Source organism: Amblyomma americanum, chromosome 6 (assembly GCF_052857255.1).
Source record: "Amblyomma americanum isolate KBUSLIRL-KWMA chromosome 6, ASM5285725v1, whole genome shotgun sequence".
Taxonomy (NCBI): Eukaryota; Metazoa; Arthropoda; class Arachnida; order Ixodida; family Ixodidae; genus Amblyomma; species Amblyomma americanum.
In genome coordinates, this window is record NC_135502.1 from 8,472,147 (window position 1) to 8,492,858 (window position 20,712).

General features: G+C 45.0%; 1 protein-coding gene across 2 annotated transcripts in view; it reads left to right on the plus strand.

The window, feature by feature from the left end:
• LOC144094540 (uncharacterized) overlaps positions 1-20,712 on the plus strand; it is a 31,000-nt gene that overhangs the window by 6,964 nt on the left and 3,324 nt on the right. For both annotated transcript variants that reach the window (XM_077628457.1, XM_077628456.1), the window contains exons 2-12: positions 2,094-2,267; positions 3,506-3,640; positions 4,071-4,158; positions 5,324-5,493; positions 6,661-6,764; positions 8,832-8,953; positions 9,845-9,901; positions 13,997-14,053; positions 17,287-17,397; positions 18,295-18,366; positions 19,841-19,957. In XM_077628457.1, coding sequence (XP_077484583.1) covers positions 2,112-2,267; positions 3,506-3,640; positions 4,071-4,158; positions 5,324-5,493; positions 6,661-6,764; positions 8,832-8,953; positions 9,845-9,901; positions 13,997-14,053; positions 17,287-17,397; positions 18,295-18,366; positions 19,841-19,957 — 1,189 coding nt within the window. In that variant the 5' untranslated portion in view covers positions 2,094-2,111. The remainder of the gene's footprint in view (positions 1-2,093; positions 2,268-3,505; positions 3,641-4,070; positions 4,159-5,323; positions 5,494-6,660; positions 6,765-8,831; positions 8,954-9,844; positions 9,902-13,996; positions 14,054-17,286; positions 17,398-18,294; positions 18,367-19,840; positions 19,958-20,712) is intronic.

The window sequence follows — 20,712 nt, forward strand, 5'->3', positions numbered from 1 at the left end:
CCTAACTTTCGTCTGAGAAGAAAACCATCACGGCGCGCTTAAAATGCACAAAGGACACACGCTTGAGCTCTAGACGACAGGCTCTCTCTCCCTGTGTGTGTCCTGTGTACTCAGGGACGTGTCCCCAATACGGAAACGTTTCATATTTTGGTCTGATCTTCTATTCTTTCATTTCCCCCTTTTATCCTCCTCGCCACGTCCAGGGTAGAAAACCGGACATTGCCTAGTTAACTTTTCTGCCTTTCTATTATTCTGCCTTTCTCATGAGTCCTTATAGGCGCAAGAAACAGGCAAGAAGAAATACGCGCTGCAAAGCGAACCTTGCATTGTTTCGTGCACCTTAATATGCTGCCAGTTCTGCTGGACGAGCTGTTGTGGACTGCTGACTAGTCCGTTGTAGCTCTGTAATGCCACACGTGTAGTTGCGGTTACGGCTACCACAATTATTTCTTCCCACACGGCCCTACATCTGGCCGCGAGCAACATCAAAAACTGCGTCTCCCTTGAATTCGGTGTTGTCAAGTGCCTCTTTTGGTTCCTTGATTTAGTCTTGCAAGAGTGCTTCTCTCTCTCCTCCGATGGCCTACTTCTATTGATGTACAGCCCCCGTCAAATGTATACAGCCCAAGGGGTTTGCTTCTAAGCTGTTTGGCGGGGCTCCCGGGTCGGGCATTGGTGAGCTCTGGGCTCCACCCACTTGCATGTACGGCGCCATTGCACTGCTATTGGTTCCAATTGGGCGAGAGCCGGTTTAGTAAAGCTCCGCCCAATTATCGAAGGGGTTAACACTCGCTGAAAACAAAGACTTTGGAGGAGCGCGCCGAGTCTCAGTCCCGGCCGGTTCTAAACGGCCTTTTCTTGAAACTGCCTTATCATCACTGCCTTGTATTACAATAAGTTTTGTCTTAAGAAGTTGGAATTGCTGCCCCAACCGGCAACATGTTGCCAGACGAGCAGACGAAGACCTGAAGGCTCTTCGTACTGCTAACCGCCGTGTATATTCGATCACCGGCCAGCGTGCCACCATCATTCACCGCCCGCGACGAGCAACCGACCAGCCCAGTCCGGCCATCCCATCAGAGGAGAGCAGGAAACTGGTGCCGTGACCAGGATCATCGGAAAGTTTAACGGTCCCTACGCGTCTCTTCTTTCTGCAATGGCTAATTAACCTGGACTTCGGATGCCAGTATTTCTTGCTGAGCCGTTACAGCGCAGGCACTGAATTTTCCCTCCATTAACACCACGCGCGTGCACATTTCTACGCCCCATATCCCGAATAATTTTGTCTTAGCTGCTAAGCATCTTTATTGGGAATAAAGAGCCTTGCCCCGTTAACCCACTCAGTAGCTATTAATAATAGCGAGATTTGCGGGGTATGCACGTGCTCTGCGGGACTTGGACGTTATCTGTGACCAGAAGCTATTCGACGAAGGTGAAGTGAGAGAGGTATTGGATGAAAGAAGATGAGGACTTGAGTGTTCGTCTCTCTAATGAAAAAGCGAACAACTTAGCGAGTTTAATATGCCGACAAGCTACTCGTCGTATGAGGGTTGACCAAAGCGGCGTGTAAAATGCCAAATGAAGAAGGGTATTTAGGTCATATGGCTGCCTTCATTTTAACGAAGCGGTCAGCATTGGTTTATCCGTCGCATTGGTTGACTTCCTCTCTGCAGCGATCGTGCGCGTCTCGGCGCGTTCGTGGGAGCTTGGCGGACTGATAGCGTCGGATTTTTTCCCACGATTATGGGACATTTAGGCTACCATATTTGTCTTTCTTGTGAGCCAGCGCCATGAGTCTTGAAATTTTGAATTGCTTAAAGCATGTTTGAAAGGCAGTTCTTTTGGGCCTCGGGGGTATATAGCTGGTTCATTGCATTGCGCGGAAGTCGAAGACCTTAAATTTTCATGCTCGTTATTGTTTTGTACATTGCTAAAACAACGAAGTTACATTACTACACAAAAAAAGAATCGCGTCTGGAACAGGGTTTGAAGGTACAATGAAAGAAAACGCAGCCCGCCGCCGGTTTCTTCGAAGGCCGAAGTAAGGTGACTATATCCGGCGAAGTTTGTGGCTCTGTTCTGCTCTCTCGCAGGCCTTCAAGCCTGCGCCGATGGCGCCACGGATGAAGGGCGGTGGCTGGACCTCTCTCGTGGCGTGCCTGTGGTTTCACTGCTTACTGCTTTGGGGCCATTGCTGGACGTATCACTGTAACGAAGTGTACCGGAGGCTGTCGTCTCGCCACACAATCTGTCTGCCACGCAGAGAGGTGAATGCTGCCAGCGCTTGAATCTGCTTGTCGCACATAAATGTTTTGAGACTCGAAGGTGTTCATTAAACTTGACCTTGCAATACTGTGTTGTTACCACTGTAGCCTCTCCTGGTTCTCGGCCTTTATTCAGGTCTTAGGTGTTGAAAGGCATGAGTTAATATGAGACTTTATAGCGTACTGCGGAACCAGATAAAGCGGATGCGGGTGAAGACATACTGCTGCCAAAATATTTGTAGCAGCGTTAGAGTACTGAAAAAGAAACAGCTGCGTTTTTATCAGTAGGGGTACAAGGAGTTGGGAAGGAATAGTCAGGGAAGGAATAGTCAGCTGCCCTCACAAACCACGGTAACAATACGGTGGTAGACAGAATAGTGCATTGTACTCCGAACTTTTTTCGTCAGCTAACAGTTGTCGTTCTTGAATTTCTGTTTGGTGTGAAAATTACAATTCCATATCATGCCATTTTCATCGGTATTGCAATGTTTTACCTCAGCGTTCTTCGCTCGCTTTTTCATAGCCGCGTACTGTCTTCCTTTTTCTTCTGGTCTGCGATACGTGAGCTTTAGAATAAGCAGCAGTTCGTCTAGTTTCGTCCGCTGCTTGCCTAAACCCATGATGTCTTCGCCCGTCTTCCTTTGTTAGAGGCTCAGGCGCATGCACGTATTTTTCCTAGATGGCTGTCCCATTTTCCATCCAGAAACTCTGAAACCAGCAGCCTTCCAGATGGCAGTTTGCACAGTCTGGGTCAAAAGACTCTGGGCCACGCGTTCCTCAAACGAAGCCGGTAGCTCTGCTATTGGCCGGCGGCTGAAGATCACACTTGTGGAGGTGAAAGTCAGAATTTTGTTCTTTCAACTCCACAAGTGTGGCCTCCAGCCTCCAGGTAAAAGTAGAGCTATCGGCTTCGTTTGAGGAACGCGTGGCCCAGAGACTTTTGACCCAGACTCTACATACGGCCGCGAATTCTAGGTTTAAACTTCTGCGACTTAATACTTCAAACTAAGCAACTTGCAAAATGGCTGCCTATGATCAACGCATGTCAGGGTAGCTGTGTAGTGACAATTAAAACCTTATATGAGGTCTCATTTTCAGAGAATTCCGCGAATAGAAAGAATAAAGCGCGGTGCTAGCGCTTAGCGGTTCCAGTAGCATAGAAACACCACACGATTGGGCTTAGTTTTTTTTCTTGCGGGTGGGCCTGGCGCCGTCTAATAAGTATACCCTGCTTTGTACAGGACTGCTCAATAGCCTCTGCTGGAATAACAAAGAAAGAAATCAAAGACATACTGGACGCCCACAACACTTACCGACAGATGGTTGCCAGAGGCAATGTGCCAGGTCTGGATCCGGCGGCCAACATGATGAAACTGGTAAGCCTGGCGTTTGCGCAGCAATTTCTGACATCCTTCTGCCGCTGTTTTGTTTCTTGCCACAATTTTCAGTAAGAGCTCTAGTATAAATGGAAACGCGTTCTAGTTAGCGACGTTTTAGAAGCAATATTACCGTCTTATTTGGAATCACATGATAACGTTCTGACCACTGAGCATAGCGAACTGCCAAGATCGCAAGGGGCCCCATGAGGCTGTGCCTTCTATAGTCAATTGCCTATTGCTGTGTGGACACGCAGTCGTGGTGAGGGATGGTACAAAGTATCGCTTCTTCGGTCTTCGGGCACGCAGGGCTAAGAGGGCGCATATGCCTTGGAACATGCCTGCACTAGTCTATTTCGGTAGCCCATCGATAAACAGTATTTTTGGCATGTTTTGCCTTTTGAGACTTGAGCACCGCACAATCTCGCAGGTCTGGGACAACGAGCTTGCCGCTGTCGCTCAGGCGCACGCCAATCAGTGCCGATTCCACCATGACTGCTACTCCTGCCGCAGGGTTTGTAAGTCCGGGCTTTTATACCAGAACAGTGCGTTTATATGCGTTAGCGCGAGAAATTGGTGGTTGGTCGCACTAGGCGTTGGCGTCTAGGCACTTCCACTACCCATGCAGAGGACAGGGAGCTAGCTCAAAGAATGGTGCCTGTAGTAAAAAAGAAAAGTAAAAAAGTGTATATAATGAAGGTGTATACATGATGAAACTAACGCAGATAATATGCTAAAAGTTTTACAAACAAATGCCTGACCTTTATCTTTGACGCTGCAGTGAACTTAAGATGAGCATTAAATTACCATCAGCTCTTGGTGAAGCTGTATTTAACGAGGCCCTTTGTAGCCTCGCGTCCTGACTTTTGATTGGTGTTAAATATCACAGTTTTTATAAGAATAGTTGTTAGACCAACCATTAGTTAAACTACATTAGTAAAACTTTAAGTAGTGGGATCTTGTTACTTCATCTAATAGTAAGCATGTCGTGAAACTCTTGTTAGTAGATTCTTACTTTTATAACCGCTAGTATTAGCAGAGCCGCTACACGCGTTATAACTTTTATGTAACCGATCATATTTGTGTCACTGCACTTCATAAAATTAGCTGCACGATTTTGTGCTCTTGGCCTAAAGCTATTGTGTTTAAGTTAAATGTAAAAGAGATTGTACCGGCGCAATTTGCATGCTCAGCATTAATATTAACTGAGTTTATTTTCTCGTAGGTTGTACGACTGCTCTGGAAAAAAAGCTGGGCATCGCGCATTATGATAATTCCCGGTCATGTGGTAATTTCAGGATTCGAGAAACTGTCATGAGCAGAAATAAATCAAGCGTTATTAAAAAAGCCCGATATTGCAACAAGATAGGGAACGAGGAATTTCTCCTGTGGCTTTGAGTGTGAAAGCCTGCGGGATACACCGTACTGCATAAACCTTTCGAGAACTTCATGGCGGAAAGCAGTAACAATATAGAAGGCACATGAGACATAAAACGAGCAGTAAACAAAAGCAAGCAAATGGGATAGTAACGTGTATACACTGTGCTGTTCTGGCCAGCCACTTGTGTGAAGTAATTAAGCTCCTAATGATAAAATATTTTTGAATGAGCAAATTTGGTGACGTCTTTTCGCTGCTACAGAGTTCATCCTCGCTCTATATAATGCTCCTCAAATTCTTCTCAGCCAGGTTCAACGCAGGCCAGAACTTGTTCCTGCATTATTCTTCGTCGTTGCAATCGAAACCGACTGACTGGGCAGGCGTTGTCAAAAGTTGGTTCGACGAATACAAGCTGTTCGACCCTTCTGAGGTTGACGCTTTCCGCACGGTTGAGGACAGTGGACATTTTACTCAGGTGAGAACAATGGTCCGGAATCTCGCTGCCGCAGTCAATACTGCGGCGCTCACAAATTCTGGGTGAAAGAGGGTCTTGACTGTATCAACCTGATCTCCAAATGGCGAGTACATTAAGCCCAGTACTTGTATAGCATAAAGCGAAAATTAAGTATCCATAGATTTTTAGTATTTTTCGAAGAGGAAAAGAAAAATAAATGTGCAGAGTGCTGTCGTGTGGTGCGTTGAATGCCTTCAGTTCAACCGAAACCACCATTAGCGTCCTCTTGCACCTTTGCTCCGTTCACTAATTTTATAATGTAGTTCTTCTATAGGTCCAAATATATAGCGCTTTCTTTTTGAGATTTCGAGTAACAGATCTCAGTTTGGCTGCTATAGCATCATTGCTGCGTAAATGAAGAGAAAAACTGAATTTAAAAGTGCAATATTGTTTTTTGTTCCGTGATGGAAAGGGATATAGTAGTTAATTAAATCTGACCCACAGAAAGTGGAGCAGTGGTTGAGGATGTGGAATTGAGGAATATCACCGTCGTATGTAATATAAAGGGGGACACGTTTTGCGTTTTGCACCTTATAATGGAAGCCCTGATACTACAGATACACCATGATTCTGTTATGAGAAAAAAAGACATGAAGTGATTGCGCAGCTCTGGCATAAAATGAAACAAGCGATATATTCGTCACAGGAAAGAATGGCGAACAATAGCTTTCGTGCCTGAAACTATTGCGGAGAAGGCGGGGATAGCATGAATTTATTTTCGCTTTAAGCTAGCGTGCCAATACCTTTTTACAAAACACGAGCTTCAGATGAATAGAGTTCAAAAAGGTGTTATGAAAGTGTTAGACGTGCATACAAGGGTCCCCCTTTGGGTCATTCACTAGTTCAAAATAATAAATACTAAATATTAGAAACAGAGCGTTGCTCGCTTATTTTCTTCACTTGTTCAGCGGTGATTTATAGAATCACGTTCATTCCAAACCAGCGACAGGAGACAAAGCGAACTTTGACAGGGCTGAATAATCACATCTTTGTGTTACTCGCAACGAGATCAGGCGTGAGTGTGTCCAAACTGCATTATTTTAAAACTTTGGGTAATCGTCGTTTCCTAAGGCGAATTTATTTATGGTTGCCATCTTTTGTTCTCTTGACGTCACTGCTGAAGAGCAGATGATATGGGCTAAAACAACTTATATTGGATGCGGCAAAGCCAGGTTCAAGATTGAAGACGAGGATTGGTATCGCACTCTCTACACATGCAACTACGGCCCATTGTAAGTCCATGAACAATTTTTGGTACTTTTCCGGGTTCCTTCCGTATTAATCTAATGTGCACGTCCCAATCATTCCGCTTTAGGTGAATAATTATTTTATTTGTCATGAGAGCAGATAGTCGTCGAGCCATTTCCAACATTCCGAAGTCTATTCTTCCTCTCATTACCATCTGCCGTCATTGACCATTGTAATTTCGGATGCACTTTTGCGGCTTGTACGCGCCCAACGTTCCTGTTCCGTTCGTAAACAACCGTCGCGCTGCAAAACTAGTGGAGCATCCATGTTATGAGAAATCGGCTCATATTGAACTATGCCGCTCGAGGGCTCACATTGAACGCTTTTTAATGACATCTATTCGTCTAGTTCGCCTTAAAAATTTCGGGAAGTATAGCCTAGCGCAGGTCGAGAATACATGATAGGTGCGTACAGGCCTGTCTGCTTCGAGCTATATTGTACGTACTTTCCTATCCGCGCGGGCGACGAGACCAACTTCTTGGTTTAGCAAGACAATTGCGTGGGAAATAAATATTTATTTTAATATCTCGTGATACCCGCTCCTATTTAAAGCCTCACATGGAGGCCTGGACTAGCTGATAGCCACATAAAAATAGATACATGAATCAATAATTAATTAATGAACGAAAAATCTTTCAGCGAAGCCGGTGTCCCTCAACGTCGAAAACGGGGATAAACGAAGAAGGTATCGCAAGCACAGAAGTTGTGCAGGTAGTCTTTGGCTTCGAAATTGATCCAGTATGGTGGTGTACTCTGCGAAGTTGGGAATGTACCACACATGCATGCATTTTGTAGAATGTAGAATTACTCCTGGCCTGAGCCTGCACTTTCTCTAATCGCCTGGTATGATGGTGTGTCTGCGTTGAGAAGTCGGCCCATTAAATCGACTACGCGGTAGATCGCAACGGTTGGAAACAAATACTCGCCTGCAGTTAAAGCATGCTTAAAAGCTCAACCCTCTTCTCTCGGCGGCTGTGCCTCCCTACTGCGGAACCCGTGTGGAGCAAAATCTGACACAAGGGGCAATCCAAGGATGTGGGCTTTCGCATCCCTTCAGAAGCTACGATAAGGTTGGCTTTTTAGTGCGCTAGCACCTATAGTGACCATTCCCCGCATTTAGCCGTTGTGTGTCTGTCGGTTTGTCTGTCTCTCTGAAGCCGGCTTTGTGGCAGGTTGCTCACCTGCTCTAACACCCGGGTGGTGGGCAACCTGCCCACCGTGTCAGACGGCTGCCCATTTAATTTTGAGAGAGGCTGCTCGGGAAGAGCAACCTGGGTTGCAACCCTACCGAAGTAACCCAAGCCCCACCGATGGCAGCACCTGCCATAGCACCTGCCTTGTGCTAGTGCGCCACTGCTCACCTGCCCACCGGGTGGCTTACTTGCCAAGGTACGTGTAGCCGGTGGTAACCAGGGAGACTGGGGCGCTAATTAGGCAGTACTGCCCCAAAGCACGCAGAGCTATAAGCGGAATGAGCAGCAGCGGTTAGGAGGAGAACATGATTCAAATGATACTTGTACAGTAGCTAAACGGAAGAGGTTAGGGCTGTAATTAGGTGGAAGCCTAGTACCACCTAGTAGGTCGTAGCTCCAATCGACTATGGACGTCATGCTAGCGCAGATATCCAGATTTGTCCTAATTTCCCAAATCGACTGACATTTTTTGTTTGCCATATGTGCATTTGCAGCAATTCTTCGTTTCTTTTTGGGATTTAATTGTAGCCTGATGTGATTACAAGCCAGCATTTTTGGCTCGATGTCAGGTAGCAGACAGCACTGAGTGCATGCAGAGTATGACTATAGCTGTTACGACGGAGTACTTCACCATTACATATCATATAGTGTACGGGACAAAAGTGCACATTAACTGCAGCCCTGTCTTGTGTGCTTGTACATTTTGGCCTTCAGTTAGATCCTCAGAACGTCTGACTCGTCGGGATATTAAGCTCTGGCTCATAACCTCTGTTCCATCTCACGACTGCCTGAAGACAGCTGTGAAAATTAGCGACTTTTTAAGAACGCACAACTGAAACTACTCTTTTTACGCAATAGGGGAAACGTGGTCAAATCACGGGTGTACGAGAAAGGTCCAGCGTGCAGTCATTGCCCGAACGAAACAACATGCAGCCATTCTACGCCCGGTCTCTGCACACGGAACGCGAGGCATTTAGGCCGTGAGTATCGGAACATACACGCATTGAATGAGGACCAGGTCAATTTGTAATTTTGGTTTCTCAAAATGTAGCCGAGTGGAAGTGTGCATTGTAATGAGGAAAAACTGTTACAGTTATCGGTAAAGCTATCCCCGCCCGAATTTTCGAGGCGCTTATTGTAAGCCCTAATAATATGGGGTATCCTATCCAGTTTATTTGCCTGGATTCTCTTTAAAGGCTTAGACCTTATAGGCACAGATACACTTATTATAAGACACGCCAGCAGTAGGATTTCCTCAGATTGTAGCGATAACTTTGGTGAACTAAGATGTCTTTAAGTGTGGGGCATTTTTGCTGTTCTTGCTGTCTCAGCAGCCCATGAAGCCGTATGCCGAAACGTTTTCAGTTGGAGCAGTGCGCAGTGAAAGCTAAGCTAACTATTCAATTTGGGAACACAACATAGAGAAGGACAACGATGTTGAAGGGCGCAAAATATCTGTGTTCGGCTGGTATCTGTCTGTGGTGTAAACCATATCATAGAAAATGGCAGTAGGTTATTGGTTTTTGCGCACCAGTAGTATAAACGCGCAACAATGCCGCAAATATACGCATCCAACACTCTGGCAATACTGGAAATGTATCGCCTTCAAGCGACACAGGGGCGCTTACAGACTGCGGCGCTTTTGAATGAATGAATGAAATTTTGTTGATGAATATGAATCGCTAGCCCAAAGAGAGTGAGGGGAGTCAGCAGTGAGAAGTGAATGTGCGCTTCGTAACCCGGTCCCACTGCAAACTTCTGCCCGGTTACCCAGAAAGCGATGTGAAGGAGAGCCATAAGTCTGCTTAGAGCTTCGCGCAGCGCATGCAACGGACGGCGAGCATGTATATGGGCAAACTTTTCTCTTTCAGGACTGGCTCCTGCCAATGCTGTCAGGGTGTACCACTTTCCACAGCGGCCTCACCCACGTGAGTTGTTCATTTCTACCGTCATCTGATCCATCTTCGCTGTGCTGAGTGAACATACAGTGCTAATCATTTCGTGAGTAACAGGAATATGTAGATAATTTTGGAGGAGGAATTCTGTTAGTTTTCTGACGTGTATGTTAATCTTCGCCTGCTTAGCTCATTCTCGCCTGGCGCTCGAAGACTACGGTAAAGAGAGGTACACATTTATTCACTGGCAGTAGCTTGCAATATGTACTGAGTGCTAGTTCAACATACTTCAAGAAATTACATTATTAACGACACCCGTCGTAGTCAGCGTAGTGTTAATCTTTTTTTTTATTGGCACCGCTTTTCAGCTGCACACCTAAATGATTATTTTTGTTTCATAGCAGATGAAGATAGTTTCCAAGTACATGATGAATAATTTTCGACTTGCACATTTCTCTTAACCCTGTAATGAGCGGCGTAGCTTCTTGGCTAAGATGCATGAAAACGGAAACAATTTCCGCTTCTGCTCTCAGAACTGCGTTAATTCCAAACCTAATTGTAGACACAGCTTTCGACAGCAGAGGAAGGTCCACGTGTCAACTCTCGGAAATGCAGGAAACCAGGCGGTAGAAATACTGTACTTACAGGTGAAGGAGAGGCTTTGAATTTCGCTTTTGATTTACTGTATGCGGCTGCGTATTTGCGTGAAATGTTATTGTTGTAGTGATTCTGAATTTAGTTAGAATAGTTTATATATTCAGTAGCGATATATTCTTAAAAACCTCCCAATTTCTGATATTTCTAGAATGAAGGAATGACTAGTGATGAAATCCTGAAAGTCTGTAACTTTTATCAGACTTGAAATGCCAAGGATTGAAGAAATTTCGTCTGGTCGGGTAGTAGATTCATATGTCAAAAGAGAGGAATAATTCCGACCAAAAAGGTGGTTAAAAGATGTTTATGACGCTTCGGCTTCCATACAACAAGGCTTCCATATAGAAGCCGAAACGTCATTAACACCTTTTAACAACAACCTTTTTGTTCGGCGTTATTCCTTTCTTTTGACTTATATTATCAGACATTTTCAAAACTGGTAATTACAGGATTGATAATTATTTTTTCTATGTTACGGGTACTATTGCGTCATTATACACGGTGTTTAAATAGTTCGATATAGATCTTTCTGCTAAAAAGTGACATATACTTCGGTTTAGTCTTTGCCGGTGGGCTGTGCGCAAGGGGAAGATTTTTTTACTGGAGAAAGTGCGTTTAAAAGACGTTCATTATCTGAAACTGACTAATAAACGTATTCGTTTTTAGTTTAGAGCGCAGCATCTTAGTGAGAAAGTGTAGTCCGTCAACATCGAAGGCAAGCTCGTTTTATACAATGCCGGAACCGGCATTGCAGCTCCAGATACGGATCATGAAAAACCTGCTTTTGAAAACTCCTCAGGATGCCTGTCCCACGCTGCACATTAATCAAATTGCGTCGCTCGAATTTTTAACGCTAAAATGCTTATACATAAAATAGGGAAGTTTATCTGGTTTATGATTTAGAAGGTGCTGACATTGTTTGCGTGATGACAGCTTTAGAAAGCTGGCTGTATTCTGATGTTGACGGCTTTATTTTGTAGTAAAAACTTTTTACCGTAAAAATGGAATAGAAAGTTGATAAGTTAGTTTTGTTAATCGTTCTTAATTGCACTCTGTCACGTAAATAAAATTCATCTTGTGGTGCAGTACACCTGCAAGGATCATGCGGACGTGTACTTCATTGTTCAAAAAAAAATTTGTATCCAATAACTGAAGCAGCCGACGTTAATTACACATTGAATAATAATGTTTTACGTTATTTAAGTATTTTTATGTATTTTTTAACTACTTATGGAGACCATTTTACGCACAAAGGTTTCTATTTTTCACATTTTTGTTATTATCAAAATCCGAATAAAAAAGACACTTTGTGAACATGGCTTTCTCTAATAAATATTTGAATGCCAGTCATTTTTTACGCCTTGGGCTTATTTTGAGCTTCATTTTACGTTTAATGGTGTGTTACGCCACGCGAGTGAGTTCAAGGTCTGGTCCATATATTAAGCAGTTCTAAATAAAAAGAAACACCTGTTGTAAGCACTCTGTGGTGATGTGGTAAACTGCAGGAAACACCGAATCGTCCTCTCACCCAAAGCCACATCCGAAAGGTCATGTGCTACTTCGTAATTTGATTGGCCAAGTTAACTAGCCGGTATGATACCTTGCTTGTGGTAAGTGCTTCGGCTCGAAGTTTCGGACGCAAAAAAAGATAAAAGAAAGAAAACGCAACACGTCCTTAAAGCACCTAAGGAACCAATCACACACAGTGCAGTAGGAGTGGGACGAAACCTTCGTTTCTTGCGATATTTTTCGTTGCTGTTATTTTCTTTTATCCGGCTGGTATACGCTGATGCTCGCGGCCGGCAACAGGCAGCAGCCTTACATCTGCCGTGAGGCCACTAGGACCTGGTGGACAACCACTTCTGACACCATGTATTATTTCGCTGGACGACACCTCGATAAAGCGGCCGCGGCGGTCGAATTTCGGCGGGGGCGAAATTCTAGAGGCCCATGTACTGCGCGATGTCAGTGCACGTTAAAGAACCCCAGGTGGTCAAAATTTCTTGAGCCCTTCACTACGGCGTCTCTCATAGCCTGAGCCGCTTTGGGACGTTAAACCCCCATAAACCAAACCAAACCAAGCACCTCGATAAAGTCTTGTGCGTTGACCCCCCCCCCCCCCCCCCCCCCCTCCACCCCTCCAGGCCAGCGCCAGAGGGAAAAAGCGCCCCCGCTTTATTGCCACATGACAAGTATATACAGACACTGAGCACGTCACGCATGCGCCGAGCATTAGAAGAGTACACGTGCACTTGCTAAGATAGATGTTATCACAGGAACGAAACAGCGCGAAAATACGGGCTACCGAAAGCAAGAACGCAGACACAGCGCTGCATCTTAGTCACCAAGTCTTATTCAAACCTCATTCATGACTTACCTCGGTCGGCTAGTGGTTAAGGCGTTCTGACACTGAATGAGAGGTCGCGGGATCGAGTCCAGACCGCGGCAGGCACATTTCGATGGAGGCGACATTAAAAAATTCTGAGAGCACTTAAGACTGCTTACCTGGAGTAATGCGAAAACATGTCTGATCTTTACTTTTTTTTTCTGACTCATAGCTTAGAGCGTGGCATTTCATCATTTCCGGTTAAGACATACTACATCTCTGCGTCATTTCCGGTTACGTCGCAGTTTTAATACAAAAATTTGTTTTTGAGTGAAGGAAAGAGCGCAGTAGCTTCAAATCTTGACATCTCTGCGGTCACTTGAACCGCGCCTTAAGAGAAAAGGTAAAGTATGAGAAAGCATGCAATTGAAGGTGTCATCGGTCCGAACCTATGTCACAAGCTAGCCTTCAACTTAACTAAAACATGTAAGCTATGTGCAAATAGAAATGCCATGACACCACCCGGAATGCTGTACGACAAACAGTTGTTCAAAACTTTGGCGCGAATGTAGTCGGGAATGCTGACACCAAATTGAGGTCAGCCAGTGATGCCATCGCCGGATTTTCACCTACGCTTTAATCAACTTTGAGTCTCACTGAGTCAATAAATGTGACTATGATGTATGAGGTCATCTGAGAGGTACCACTTCCTGCGGACACATTTTGCGGACATGCTCTGCAAAACTTCCGGCGAAGGCTTTTCGTTTGCATCAACCATATAATGCTTTCGCATAAAAAAAGCCTGTGTTTTGTGCCATGCTAGCCCACATTAAGGAACCCCAGGAGGTTTAAATTATTTGTCTTCCGTCATGGGATGTCATAACACATGTACAGTTTAAGGGCGTTAAGCTTCATACAGTACGAGCTCAGCCATTTTGGCTGCTGTTTTTGAAGTGCTTGAGACGAGTGTGCGCTGCCCATATCTATTGAAAATGACAAAATTATTTCCTTACTTTGAATGCGAACAGTAAGTTCACATTGCATAGGCGTGCAGAAACGTACCTAGCCAATGCGTTTCAGTTCTTTGTTGCCAATTACCAGTCACTTGCAGCATATGAGACATCTGGCTTGTTTCGTTTTCATTGCAGGTACATCGCTTCTGGGCCATGTCCGGGTGTATCATTTCCCGCAGCAAGCACAGAGACGTGAGCTGCAATGCAAAATTGTCAGACTGACAGTAGGTCGAACAGGAAGTTAAGCGTACTGGGCCTCAGCACTTGCTAAGGAAGTGTTTAGAAACAATTTTTAGTGCGAAAGCACTGTTTCACGAGGTCTAACCGGCTTACCGAGCTTGTGTGAAGCTTCGACCTTGAGGGTGACCTTGGCCAAACCATAAATATATCAAATGATTATTGCCGCGACTGGAATTCCAACCCGTTGCGTTGCGACGTTCAGCTTCGCTGGCCACTCCACGAGAGCACTATGCTATCGGCGCAGCCGATCAAACCTCGTGTTAAACTGCAACACACTCTCGCGCTGTGCATTGCACACCGTCGCCTTCAACTAATACTACTGTCGAACTAACATATTGCCGCTAATATTTGCTGTGTTTGTTCGTTTTTCAAATCTGCCGCCACACCACTTTATCGCTTTGTTTGCGACGCAAGACGCGACTAGATTTATCTCGATTGATCGCAGCCAGGCAGAGCTGATTCTACGTTGTTCCGGAATGTTCTAGTAACTTTGCGCTCTTTATCTCGAAAGTTCGCTATCAGCTTTAAATTGAGCACGGCCGACAGCGGCGGGCATTCTGTTCGACGACCGCCGAGTACGGTTGTCGCTTCGCCGCCGCCGAGTGATTCAGTCCATTTTGGGTGCAAGTCAGCCCCATAAACAGTTTTCTTTTAGAAGACCCTTTCGTCCGTCTTCATCGCTGCTTCGACTGCCGTCACCACTACGTGACAGTATCGTCGCCAGACGTGCCGACGACCCAGCAAAGGAAAAGCATCAGCCAACAAAGCTAAACACATGCTTTATCACGTCAATGGACCATTTGCGGAAAAGCGAGCGCCGCCTGTCGTGCAAACAGAGAAGCTCCGCCGGTACCTTTGGTTGGAAAGGGGCTCTCGAGCAAGCATGCGCAAGGCAGCGTTCAGCAGCTCACGTGCGCTTGTTTTGTTGTTTTAGTGTTGTTTATTCGCCGGAAACGTGTGTCAGCTAACGAAAGAATATGATGGAAGAGGAGAACATCCCATTTCCGTTTTTAGAAACGGTGTAGCGAATTATTTTCGCGTTGTAGCCTGAAAAACGACCATGTGTGGCAATACCTGCACTCTGCTACCTCAACGGAGCGCCGAATGACCAAGTGAAAATGTGCGTAAATGTGCGCCTATGCGCGGGCGAGTGTGACAATATAATGGGATGCACTTTCCTAATGCACACAGACGTTTACGTTTGCGCTTCCTTGATAGGGCCGGAGTTTCTGCTAACTTAACACAATACCTTTTGCCTCAGGGCACACTTAGCTGATTATTAAAGGGCCCGTTGTACTATCTCAATCCCGGCTCGTGCTGATACAGAAGAGCGTTGCTTTGCGTGCTAACGGGCCGCGGAAGCGTTAGAATGCGCGGATATACGCGAGGCTGCGCTCGGCCGTGCTCCCTCTGTTCAGGAAGCACATTGTAGCATTAATGGTGAATGTTCATGGTGAATATCATTCGGTTTTCCTGCATCGGTGGCAAAACTCTTCTAGAACGAGCGAGCAGTGTGTACTCGGCAGTAAGCGCGAAATAAAGCAGCAACACCCGTTTCGAAACGTGCTGGACGTGCGCATTACTGGCCCCATCAACGGGTTCGTCTTTTGCGCCTTGTATGTCGTCGCGGCCTTTATTACTTACAAGTCGCGCTGTTGCAAAACACGTGGTTAGCTTAGATAAATCGCGTTGCAGTTACATGTCAGTTACGTGGAAGTTACAGCTCACATCAGTCGTCGCACTACAGCGCAGGAATGCACGGCTGGCTCATGTTTTCCAACCAAAAACCAAACCGCCCAGAGAGGGCGCTGCCTGCGCCTTCACCACGCATGCGCAGAAACTTCTCCGCAAATGGTCAATTCGGCTCAACTACGTTGAAACCCTACCACTTTTTTAATGCGGAAGTACTCTTTAACGGGGTCCAAACGCAGCCAAGAATATTGTGCGGAGCTTGACCTTGAGGGCGACCCGCGCGACCGGAGCTGGTTACTGGCCCCGGTGGTAGATGGCGCCACCGGACCTGTGTCTCTAGCGGGTGCATTGCGCGATGACGGCAGCTAGCGCGGCGTTGTCGCCTCGCTCAGCATGCGCTACCAGGACTGCGCATGAGCATCTTGGGCCTCCTTCCCGCCTTTCGCTGGCTTCGCCTTCCACGACACTCTGAAGACGCTGTTGCTGACGCACGCTCCGCTCTAGTGGCGGCGCAGCTGCAAGGACTCTTGCTGAAATCGTTTCTACACAAGGCCAAACACGTGCTTTCGCGCGTCTACTCGGTTTAACTACGTAAAGACGCTACCATTTTTAAATTGCTGCCTACTTCTCATGCCGCGCTTCATACGCTTCCTTGCATTTTCCAGTTAACCTTCAGGGCTTTTTCTGAAAAAAGGTTTTTGCTACTCCACAAAGCGGAGTTGTCTGCCTGAAAAATAAAGAAAAAGTTACCTTTTATGGTGGAGTTTCGATCGTTGGAACGAAATTTTTCGGTGCGAATAAAACTGAGAGCAAGCTGACCATTAAAAAATAGGTAGCATGCAAGTTAACAAGCAAGCTCATTCAATGGGAAATGAACCCTGGAATCAAACATAAGAACGGCGGCTTAAGTTGAGGCTTGTAGTGCACCACTTAGTTTTCTCCACAGTTACAGCAGTGGGCTCTTCAGTATGCAAATGTATGTGTTAGCATCTGGTAGCGATGTCAGGGCCATGCAGTAAGTGATAAGTAGTCTGAACTAAAAAAAAAATGTACTTTGAGCTTAATCGCCCTGAATCGGCTGCTCTCTTCTTGCACTCTTAATTGCTTTCATTGTGGAAGTCCAATTTCTTTTGTTGCACCGGTTTCCTGATGACTGAAGTATGCTTAACGGGCATTCGCTGTAACGAATATAGAACAGTGAGGCCAAGTGAGCGAAAATCGGTACATGAGCCTGCTCACGAGGTGGGACATAAAGGCTGACGTATAACGTGGTATGCTACTGTGGTCGAGGTTCAGCTGAGGATATTACAAGTAGGAGTTGATTGGAAAAAAAATTTATTTACATATGTACATATGCCAAGGTTGCCGGATACTTTGACATTCACAAGTAGACATGACGCTAAGCATGTAAGGCGAGCCAATTAAAGAGGTGCCATAAGTTGTTACTGTTCCTTGCTTGCTCAATCACACGCTTCGTCTTTGTCCGATTTCAGGCACGTTTAATGCTCTACCTAACACAGCGATGGCGCCGATTCCACGGAGAGTGGTGCCATTAGAGCCAGAGCAAAGAATTGGGCAGGGACGCCTGCCACTTAATTCTTACGGTGAGGACTCTTTTTCTTGTTTTTTTTTATGAACCCGAAAATTGGTTGTCTGTACATACTCCTTGTAAAAGAAAAAAAAGCAAGCCTAAATTTCAATTCGTCATCAGCCTTTTTCGCGTAGGGAAGGATTCATATCGCTTCCAAGGTAGTCTTATGCTCTTTTAAAGCCGGGACAACATGCGTAGAGAAGCGATCGCTATGGCTGGTTGCTGTACTTTCGTTTAGTTCAAACTAAACTCAGAGTTTCAGTTCAAGGCATATTTAGTCTGAAAACTAGTGTTCGATGTATCTTTATTAGGGGTTTGTACAGATTTACTCAGGTAGAAATAAAGTTTATCACCTTTCTGTGTTCAGTCTGCACCGAGACGTCTGGTCTTAAACCAGTTAGGCCAATGACGTTCCTAGACATTGTATTATAGGCTATTTCTGCAGTTAATATCTTTAGAAACCAACGAAACTTATGCTGTAGTTCTTGGCTTGAGTAAGCACTTCAGCAGACAACAAACCACTTGTATGCTGCTTTTACCTTTAGGAGAAACTGTCTTTGCGGGCTGCGTCCACATGCCACACACATCATTGCACCCACACATATTGCTCGCTTGTCAATTTTCATGAAACGAATATTGCAATCTATATTTTTATTGAGGGTAATAACGTGCAATCAATCGCGATGTTGTTTTATTTTTTTTTTGCCTTAATAATTTCTGAAGTTTTTAATAGTGAACAAAATTTTAAAATAGCTACTTTAGGCGGATGTGCTGAGAGCAGTCTTCCTACCGTTCTGCTATACATGATCGGTATTTACATTGCAGATGCGTGCCGATTTATTAAAAGCAGTTTCTTGAACAAGGTGCTTAACCATATTTTTCTGTTCGCTCCCAACCCGCTTTGTTTTAGCTGCTGGCTGGCGGTCGGGGACTCTGCGTCCGGATTTTTACTACGACCCAAACGTCAACTTCGTAGGCTATCGTAAGCAACAAATTCATCCCTCTGGTTCAGTGAAGAGCACGCTAATATAATTCATTCCAAGCCGTACAGTGGGTTTCCCAGTGCCCTAATACTTGCAAGTATTAGGGCGCAGTGAAACCCAATGCATCCGAGGGCTCCTTGTTTTAGAAATTCAGGAACCACCTGAAAGGCGATTGGGAACGAAGAAGTAAATGATAATATTATTTTGGTCCACGCAGACATTTCTTTTGTCTCAGTGCCGCATTTCTGTTGTTCCTCTAACATTTCGAAGTCATTTATGTCAGTGTCTCTAGACGTCGCCCCGTAACCTTTCAGTACGAACTCATTGTGCCGCCGTTTTGGTATTAAAAACTATTGTCGGCATTCGCTTATTCTCCACTTGGCTTAGCTGCTGTTTGTAGTGCACCTCGATTGCAGATTTCCGACAAGACACATGCCCTGTCGAGGATGATGAGCCGAGAATAGCCCGTTCAGGGAAGGAACTGACAGTATGAAATTACAAGCAGTAGTTACATGCGGTTAAATGTGCGGAAATTCTGACAAGTTTATCCAGTATCCTGCTTCGATAAAAGATCTGCCGTAGTGCCCGCTTGCTCAAAGGCGCTGTCATCTAGCCCTTAAGAAAGTTCTGCTGTCATCTAAGAAACATAAAGTCATGATTTTATTTTATGAACTTTCTTAATTCGTGCGCAGTCGCAACGGTCTTCGTTCAGCACAGCAGTGAACTATTTTAAAGTTTTAAAGGAAGGTTGCTGCAGGAAATCAATGCTCTCTTGACCTGGAAACTACCTCATCCTTCTCACAAAGTATGCACTTCAGGAAGAATTCAATTTGCCTCTCGAGCCCAATTTCGCAGCCACAAATGTCGACTAGCTACGATTCATGCACTTGAGGATAGGTGAGTCACAGTATTTGATAGATACCGAAACTTACATTAAGTGAACCATCAATGATGTTTGATACCTAACTTAGTTCTGTAATTGCTCTTGCGCTTCATAGATACATAGTGCAACTGATATGTGATCGTCTACGGAAAATTTTACTTAAGTTCATCGACTTGATTGAAATATCTACCTTCTCTTGTAAACAACAATAATCTTAAACATGTTTAAAGCACTGTGAGAATATGAATATAAGAAATGTGGTCCCCGTAAACTTTTTGAAAGGAGGATTAATTGCAAGAAAATTGACTTTACTTATTATTCATGCTTCATCTTTTTTATGCAATATCTTTTGTATGTTAGAATATTTGAGAATTAATATTTCAAGTCTAACAAAGGTAGTACGTGTGAACACCGTTACTGTTAAACCTCAGAATACAACGAATGTATATTTGAACTTCTGTACTTTCTAGTGGTCCAGTCGCTTCCTACAAAAACTATCTTAAAATTCGCCCAGTTTATGTGCAAATGAGTGTCATAAAATGACAAAGTTGCTGGATCCTGCACACATTTTTTTCAACTCACTTTTGCAGCGCTACAAAGGCTGCCTCGAAAAGCGCAGGAGGTGCTTTCAAAACAAGCAAGAGGAAGTAGCGCAGAGAGTAGAGAAGAGCCACCCTGCAAGTGCGACGAGGCTTCCATAGAACAAAGTAAGCGACAAAAGGTCATGGAAGGCACTGGTAGACTTCAACAAAGGACCGCATCATTCCTCACTTGTCTATTGGAAAACTCGCTCTCCCAATTTAGTACATGTGGGCTGGTTATGCTTGATGTCTGAGTTGATCACGATGCGGCTTTGCGTTGGCTACAGTCACAATGGAATGCAGGGAGGCGCTTCGAGGAAGACAATGAGGCTGGAGTGGAATTCAAATTAATCTATTTTTTAAGATCAATGTGTTCCGACGAAGAGAAGAAAGCAAATCAGCATCGGCGATATCAGAAATACCACTCGATGGCCATCGCGATCAGAATGGCTGAGAATATGGGAACTGTGCTTTTTGAACACAGCTCTCAACGTTCTAGACATTCTAAGAGTCCCGACGTTCTAACAGTCCCGAACCTCGCATAATCACAAGGGCACGGCCTGCATTGTTTGCAGTCAGAGCAAGTTGCGTCTAAAAAAACACGAGATTCCCGTGTTGCGCAGCAAACGATAGAGCCGCCCCCTTTGGAAGTAAAATGTAACATTTGCGCAGGCTTTAAAGCAAATATCTTTGCTTGCTATCACAGTGTGACGTGTTTGTTTAGCTTTCGTTTTTTTGTTCCTGACACGGCTGGCATGTTCCTCAAAAGCATTTGACAGAGGGAGGGAGAGAGGGAGGGAGGGAGGAAGGAAGGAAGGAAGGAAGGAAGGAAGGAAGGAAGGAAGGAAGGAAGGAAGGAAGGAAGGAAGGAAGGAAGGAAG